At 40.3% G+C, this 8,630-nt stretch overlaps 1 protein-coding gene across 1 annotated transcript in view; it reads right to left on the bottom strand.

The window, feature by feature from the left end:
* Nucleotides 1-3,341: 3,341 nt before the first annotated feature.
* ANKRD66 (ankyrin repeat domain 66) overlaps nt 3,342-8,630 on the bottom strand; it is a 10,212-nt gene continuing 4,923 nt past the window's right edge. Inside the window, exons 2-4 of the mRNA XM_011354839.1 lie at nt 7,401-7,629; nt 3,948-4,102; nt 3,342-3,388 (exon numbers count right to left, since the gene is read on the bottom strand). Of these exons, the coding sequence (XP_011353141.1) occupies nt 3,342-3,388; nt 3,948-4,102; nt 7,401-7,629 (431 nt within the window). The remainder of the gene's footprint in view (nt 3,389-3,947; nt 4,103-7,400; nt 7,630-8,630) is intronic.

Below are 8,630 nucleotides of genomic sequence, written 5' to 3'. Positions count from 1 at the left end.
CGCAAGGCACAACTGCCAGCACCAGAGCAGAGACCACAAAACTCCTCATTGTTATCTCGTTGCCCAAATACCATCTCTATGTGCTGTACCCACCAATGTAAAAGAAGTATGTGTTTATCGATTTTTCCTTCTTACCCAATCTCAGAGATTTCCCTGCTTTGCTTTCTCCTGTCCCCCTTGATCTACCGCTAATGGATTTCATACAAACCTTCTTATTTCTCCTCCTTTTAGTCTGCTGTATAAAATAAGCTGTAAAATTGCCATTCTCTGGAGCATTTTCTCAATCCATTGAGATTTTGTTTCCTGGAAATTGTCATCAGTTTGGCTCAAATAAACTTATAAAAATTCTCTCTGTGTTTGGATGTTTCTTACATCAATAAAGGATAACATTTTGCTTTATCTTGGTTTGTTAGTCAGCCTAGGGCTAAGGGTCTCAGACTCTGCGTGAGGATTCTAATATCATAATTTTGTGACCAAATCTCCAGACTCTTCTGCAGTTTGGTCTCTGAACCTGGTCAAGTGACGAGGTCATTTTGCAGTCTTAAATGCTGTCTGCCTGACGAACTGCTTTCGCTGCATTGTTCCTTTCACCACAAAACTTGTTTTACTAGTTTATTTTGCAGACTTCAAGAGAAACTGAGGTGTTTGCCCAGGTCTTGTGACTTCCTCCCACTTCTGCTGACCATAACTTATTACTTCGACTGCTGACCATATCCGGTGACTCTACCTTCTGACATGAGTCAACTGAAACTGTTGTAGCCACCAAAAGACACATGGACCACCAGAAACCAGTAAGTTATAGGAAACACACTCTTTATTCAGTCCGCTGGGTCTGCCAGGGGTATGCAGACCCCAAATTAAGCAGCCCTGAAATGCAGAGGTACAAGGTTTTTAAGTTCTAAACCCCATTCCTCATTCTGTCTGAACACAAAGGTCTGTTTTTCTTCTATTCACTACCTGTTGACCCATAGGTCGCGTATGCAAGCGAGGAGTACAGAAGCAGAAAACTTGTTATTAGAATGTTATTAGAATGTTATGTTCCCATAATTAATAGCCTATGTTCCCATGGCAATGGCCAAACAGTAATTTCCTACAAGTAATAAATCTCAAACAGTAATTTCCAATCAAGCAGTAATTTCCAGCCAATACAAAACGACCCATTGTTCTTATCTCACAACCCCATTTGCTGACCACTGAGTCAGTTTACTCTTGAACGTCCAGTTGCCCCTATCAATCAGAAAATGAATGACGTAGTTCATTGTCTTATTTTCCTAGAAACCCGTCCCTTTGACTCATACTTTAAAAACCCTTGCCTTATTTTTCCCACCGCAGAACACACGGCTTCACTTTATGCTGAAGGCTATGTTCTCTGATTTGCAAATCATATCAGAATAAAACTCCTTTAATTCCTCAGGAGAGTCCAGTGGAAGTTTTGTTTATAAGCATTAGATGTGATCTTGGAGATCTAGTTCTATCTTGTTTTATAGATAGGGGATCCTGTCCCAGAAGCACTGTCCACAGTCACAGAGCCGGTTTCCCTGATAAGTCAAGCCTAGAATGGCTTCTCTCTTCTTCCACTGTCTTTTCTATACTTGCTTCTTACACAATAACATAAACAGCTAATCCCTCCCTACCTATGAGAGTGGGAGAGAGCAGATGAATACTCCAAATACCAGACCCTTCAAGTGCTGCAAATCATTACACAGGCCTTACTGAAATGAACTGAGTATCACCTCAGAGTGAGAGCAGGACAAATGAAGGTCATCTATTATTATGCATGCACCCTTTGAGGGATGAGCCTGGGGTCGCTGTGAAGTAACCTCAGCTTTGAGGCTACTTGGTTGAGAGCTTAATCTCAGGGGCCAGAAAATACGTGGGCACGCTCATTCATGGCATTGATGGGCTTAGAGAGAATACTGTTCCCAAATTCCCATTCTGGACTGATGCTAATGCTCGCTGGCAAGCCATTCTTCGTTGTTACCTATCTGGGACAATGAAGGCTGTGAAAATAATAACCACCACCACAACTGACATTCAATCACATTACCATGTGAAGGGCATTGTACTAAATGCTTGACATACATTAGCTTATTTAGTCCACGCAATACTGTGGCATAGGCACTGGTATTCTCCCCAATTTACAGATAGGAAAATTAGAGAAGTTAAGCACCCATACAAGTTCCCACAGCTGAAAGAGCTAGAGCTTTGTCCAATCCAGGCAGACTTTAAAGGCTATACAAGATCAGCCAGGTGGCCTAGGGTGAGTCACTCAACCTCTCAAAACTTTAGTTTGTGATATCAACCAGGGATGATACTTACTTTGGAGCTGTGTCATGCAGATTAGACATAAACACGTAAAGTGCTTAGTATACCGTCTACCCGGCAACGAATTCTTTATACAAAGAAATGATGTTAATACCCTTTTCCTGTTCTCAAATACTATACAAAAATTCATGGGAGAAGAAGTATATTCCTTCTAATGACTCATGAGAATAAGGATGAAAGGAGAACTCAATAAGGACACTGGGAGGCCATGGGGTTATGGACACTGTAAAGGCCCCTGAGATCACTGTACTTATCACAGTTTAGTCCAAGTATGTCTGGCCAGTGGAAGACAGGCTGTTATCCATGTCATGAAACTAGACAGGGTATATTTATGGATTGAACAATGAAGAGTCTCATTTGGTCTATAAAAGGCATTATTCCTGCATGCCTTTGGAATTCCCAGTGAAAAACTGAGCTCACTTCTATAGTAAAACATTAGCCATTACATGGACCAGTTAGCTACAGTATGCCAATGCCAGCATTTTGCACACATCCTCTCATCTCATCCTTACAACAACACCGGAAAGTAAGGATTATTCGGCCTCTTTCATAGAGGATGATACAAACATAAGTCTGCTTAACTCATAAGCCCATAATCTTAAAACTGTACTTATTAGAAAAGACTGGTTGCAAGGGGGAAAAAATAAAAAGAGGAAACAGTATTATGAAAGTAGTATTTTGCAGGTTTCCTAAGTAATGAATCAGAATTGGAAATTAGAAAATTGTTCTCTCTCTCTCTCCATCTATTATCTCAGTTTTCTCTTTGTAAAACCTCTCTATCTTCTCAACGCTATTGTAGAATTAGCTACTCGTGAAGACTCTTTTCGAGTTCCCGGAAGAAGAATTATGTTGGTCCATCTGGAGTCAGGGGTCTTCCAGTGTTCATACTGGTTGAGGACCAGTACAAACATGGCAAACAGGAACCACCTCTGTGAACTGCAGGGCATAGAGAAAGGGGATTGATGCGCAGGGTGGATAAACACTAGAAAGGTATCTTCCCAGCTTTACTACTTTCCTTAAGATGTTCGAGTAATTATTTCAGAAAATTCAAACCTAACATGATCTATATTAACATAAGCATTACTTGAGGAATGTGTAATAAAGATGTTAGGTACCTAAAGACATTGCTTTAGGCAGAGAAATTAGTAAACCTGGAATGTAGGGCAGTCAACTAAAGTGTACCAGGCCAGTTGCTGGCCTTAAATATTTTCTAGTTTCTAAGGCAGTGCTATCTGATGGGGTGGTAGGGGGTGGTGGGGGGGCAGGAAGCAAGGCTCATATGTAATTTTAAATATTTTAGTAGCCACATTTTTTAAACAAGTGAAAAGAAAGAGGTAAAATATATGTTAATAATATTTTTTATTTAACCCAACATCCAAAGCATTATAATTAGGAAAAATATAATTAAAAAATAAATGAAGGAAGACAGCCTCCTAATAATATGCGGATCGCTCTACAAATGTGAGCACTTGAAGAATTAGCAGTGCCTTCTTCAAGCTAAGTGCCTAACCGCCTTTGACTCTGTTAACTTCTCATTATCATTAACATCACATTATGGTTTCAACATGTAATCAATATTAAATATTATTAATGATCTATTTTACATGTTTTTGTACTATGGCTTTTCTTATTCTTTTTCTTAGTACTGTTTTGATTCGAAGAAGGAAGAGACAGCTCCATCTCCCTTTTCTTGGCATCCCAGTCTTCATCCCACTGATCCAGTGGCAGCCCCTTCTGCCTGGCCCTGCAACGGTGGTCCCGGCACTCAGGCTCGGCCCTAGGAAAGAGGAAGAGAAGAGCTCTTGAAGAGCAAGAAGGAGAGCCTGGCCTGGCTTCAGAATAGGCCTCTCTTGCTTGCCTTCTGCATAGAGCCTGGGTGCCTCAGAGGTCTAATCAACAAAGGAGGCCAAATTCGATCAAGCCTTTCCAAGCCATACATAGGGAAGTCTCAGACAGTAAAGAAACTGCTTAGAGGTAGAGAAAAACAATGTGCTCAGAGTGAGATGTTAACAGAATCAAAGGCAGTCAGGCACTTAGCTTGAGGAAGGCACTGCTAATTCTTCAAGTGCTCACATTTGTAGAGTGACCAGCATATTATCAGGAGGCTGTTTTCTTTCATTTATTTTTTAATTGTATTTTTTCTTAATTATAAAAGCCATGTCTGTTCATTGTAAAAATATTTAAAAGTACAGAAACATATAAGGGAGAAAATAGAAATTACTTATAATCATATATGTACTGTATGTATTGATGATTTGTGTAAAGAATAGTTACAGATGAGATAGACAGACAGACAGATTATTGTACACACATGGACAATGGGAGGTGTACATATGTACCATTTTGTATAAGAGGCCAAAGGTGAATGTGTGACTTGCTGAAAGACGTTGGTGAAAGCACTTCACAGAAATAAAACTTTAGCCAATATGATGACAAATGGAATTTTAGAGGATAGATAATGGTACAGGTAGGGCAAATGGTATCTTAAGTGCAAAGCGTTATAAAAAGCACACTTTGTTCAGAGGAGAGCAAACCTGCTTGTTCCTCAGCCCCCATTCTCCCAACAAGCTGGAAGTGACCTCTCAATAATCAAACCACATTCATTCAGTGTACCTCTCAACATTCAGTGTCCCTCTTCTGCCCTGCTATTATGACCCTTGACACTTTCTGTCTTGTATTAGTTATTTGTGTAAACAAGTTGTCTCCCAGACAGAGAACTTCTTGGTGTCTCAGCACTGTGTCTGATTTCTCTTTAAATCCTTTCTAGCATTTAGTTCAGTGCCATGCACATAGTAGATTTCCAAAGTATTTGTTAAACTAGAGATGTATGACTTAGAGAGGCTGAACCAAAAGTTGATTTGTTCCGATAGGATCCCTAGGATATTCAGAAAATTGTCAAATACTGTCTAGGCTTATTTTGAAGCTCTCTCACTTCCTTCCTCTTCATCATCCTGGCCCGGGAGCTCACCTACTTGCAACATGAAGTGTTAAGAAATTTCTTAAGTGGTTTCCTCACCTATAGTCTTTAAGTGCCTCCAATCCTACCTGCACAGCACCGCTGCTGCCTCGTGCACTGCAGGCGTAACTTTGCTGAACTAGCTGTTTCAGCTTGTCAGTCTCCTGATGAGTCCACACTCATATGCTCGCCTAGCTCACTGTGGTCACCCGCTCACCCACCTGACCTTCTCCACTTCTCTCCAGTGTGAATGCTCTGCTTAGCCAGGCCGCTCCTTCCTCCACTATCCTTCCACCTCCTCACATATACGGTTTCCAACTGGTGCCTTCTCTTCCAATCAGCATCTTTCTCCTTCCTCCATTAGCCAGGTCTTAGCTATTTTTCAAGGTCCAAATTAATTTTCCCTCAACCAGAATTTCTCCCCTCTAACCCCGGTTACTCTCAGAAGGGAAGTTCCTTGTGGGGGACAATGCTGAGTAGAAATGACTTACACGTGATGCATTTTTTTATGTCTGCTCAGCATGGTCCGCCCACTTTCCCCGGCAGTGTGGCACTCCAGACTATTTGGAGGAAGCACTTCTCTCCCACTTCAGCTATGCTGGGGTGTGAATAATGCACATCCATCGACTGGTCACTAGGGAGGGGCTGAGATTACTCAGAGAAAGTCAGTGGAGGAGAATCAAAAACAGGACCCTGAGGAATTTCAGCATCTAAAAAGCACGTAAAAATAGGAGCTTGGACAAAATCATAAGAAATAGTTACGTAGGTAGAAGGAGAACTAAAAGAGAGTAACATAGAGCAAGAGAGAAGAGTTTCAAGATTATCAAATACCAAATTAGGTGGAGGTAAGATGTGAATTTAGACAAGGCCATTGATTTAGCAAGACTCTCCCTGGTAATTTGGATGAGAACTGACTCTGTATAATGATAAATCTTGCACCATGTCCCATTTTTGAACTTGGTGCCCCATCTCTCTTACCTGACATAATTTTTATATAATCTAAAATAATAATTATAATAATTATATGTTATGTTTTTAAAATTATAATAATGCATAATTATAAAAATTATAATTTTTGTATGATTTAAAAACAATACATTTTACATAACTAAAACACTATAGTTTCCACCCCACACTAGTCATTTCAATGAAAAATTAATAAAACAACTCAAACGATAGTTAGCTGGACTTCCTCATTTCATTTTCATCGACCTGAGATCACTTAGTTGGCAAAGACCTTGATCACAGGCTCTTGTTTTGTAGTTGAGCCCCTTGTGATTTTAATGCCCCCTAGTATTTTTGGCCACTAGAATTAAATAATTTAATTCTTAATTAGGATGTAGGTATAGGCTTTAACTAAATGTTTCAGTTGCCTTGGTTGTTAAGTAGCTTATGGTCAAAGATTAAGAAAGTATGTTAATTAGTCATGTTCTGAAGGATGGCCTTTGAAGTAAATTCCAGGAGAAATATGTAAAAGTACACTTAGCTTGAGATAATAGAAAAGTATAGCTAGTTAAACACAAAACAATGATATCTTAAACCGTGGCGATGGTCGCAAGATGTCTAGTTTCTGCTTTTTGCCTTAATGGTAACTGATACACATTTATGCGATACTTTGCAGAATCTTGGTTTTTCAACCCAGCACCCTTTATCCTCACAGTATAATTTTGTGTTGCTGATGCCTGTTTCTTTGCCAAGCAGTTTGGAGAGATAACTTCATGGTCTTGAGGAGAATTTTTGAGTTTGTTCTGCAGAAGGAAAGCATGTTTTCAAGGTAGCTGCGACCAGCTGCTGATGCCCAGGAATCTTATATGAAAAAGCATCACCTGTGACTAAAGAAACACAGACTTCTCCCTCAGTTTCCTGGAACTCCCCCTGCCCCCAAACCCCATTCCCTAAAAACTCTCTACTTTTGCTTTTTAGGACAGATGAATTTGAGAGGTCTTGCTCTCCCATCCTCTCACTTTGGACAAACTGAATAAACCTTTCTCTATCTCCAAGCACCAGTATCTCAATGTTTTGGCTTACTAGCTCATAGGGCACATGAATCTTAATTTTGGGAGGTGATTCTACACCCATTTCTCCACCCTTTCTATAGCTAGAAATGAAAGGAACTTACTTCTCCAGGAAAGCCACACAAGCTTTCTGCCCGTAGATCTGTGCAATCCTTTTTGGTGTGTCTCCAAAGAAGTCAGGGGCGTCAATGGCGGCGTGCAAAGCATGGAGAATTTTGAGCACATTCAGATGGCCTGACTCAGCTGCAAAATGAGCTGGGGTCCAGCCCACATCAGTTACCAAGCAGGGCCTGGCTCCGTATTCTATGAGGAGTTGCATCCCCTCCATATGACCTTAGAGGTACCGAGAAGAAACAGGAGGTTAATTGAGATTAAAATGTCTCCGCTGGCCAAAGGCCAGCGCTGGTCTAGGGAGCACACAAGAGGGGAAGACATTTGCCTGTGAGGCCCCTCCAGTTTCCTAGCATCATCCCCTCCTCCCTTTTCCCTTTCCTTAATGAGAGACTCATTGCTCCACCTTTACCCTCATGAACGCTGTTCTCAACTCAGGGCCTGAGACCCTCTATTCTCTCTACTCCTTCCAGGACACACCCCTTGCTTGCCCATTCCTGCAGGCCCTGCCTGGAAATCTTGCTTTCTCTTGCAGGTCACTTATACACTTGCCTGTGCTGGCACTGGTAAGGCATTCTGCTTTTGGCATTCTCAATGTTGCTTTAACAAAATATATATTTTGTTACAACATGAATGAACCTCAAGGGCATTATGCTAAATCAGACAGACAGATACTGTATAAGCTCACTTATATGTGGAACCAAAAAAACAAAAAACAAAAATCAAGCTCATAGATACAGAGAACAGATTAGATAGATAGTTTTGGGCTGGGGGGAGTGGCAAAATGCGTGAAGGTGGTCAAAACGTACAAACTTCCAGGTGTAAAATAAGTAAGCCATGGGGGTATAATGTATAGCATGACAACTGTAATTAATAATATTGTATTGCATATTTGAAAGTTGTTAAGATAATAGATTTTAAAAGTTATCACAAGAAAAAAATTTTGTAACTATGGATGGTGATGGATGTTACTAGACTTATTGTGATAATTTCACAATATATACAAAAACCAATCATTATGTTGTGCCTGATACTGAGATAATGTTATATTTCAATTATATCTCAATAAAAGTAATTTAAGTCCCACTTACATTATAGCTAGCACAGGCTTTCTAGCCAGATAGATGGAGATTCATACCTGACAATAAATACCACTTGCTAACTATGACACCCCGATAAGAAACAGATGCCTGAGGCTCAGTTTCTTCATTTGTAAATTAAGG

Source organism: Pteropus vampyrus, unplaced genomic scaffold, assembly GCF_000151845.1.
Source record: "Pteropus vampyrus isolate Shadow unplaced genomic scaffold, Pvam_2.0 Scaffold18, whole genome shotgun sequence".
In the NCBI taxonomy this organism is placed as follows: Eukaryota; Metazoa; Chordata; class Mammalia; order Chiroptera; family Pteropodidae; genus Pteropus; species Pteropus vampyrus.
The sequence above is the reverse complement of the archived record's forward strand: the minus strand, read 5'-3'. Positions and strand labels throughout refer to the sequence as shown.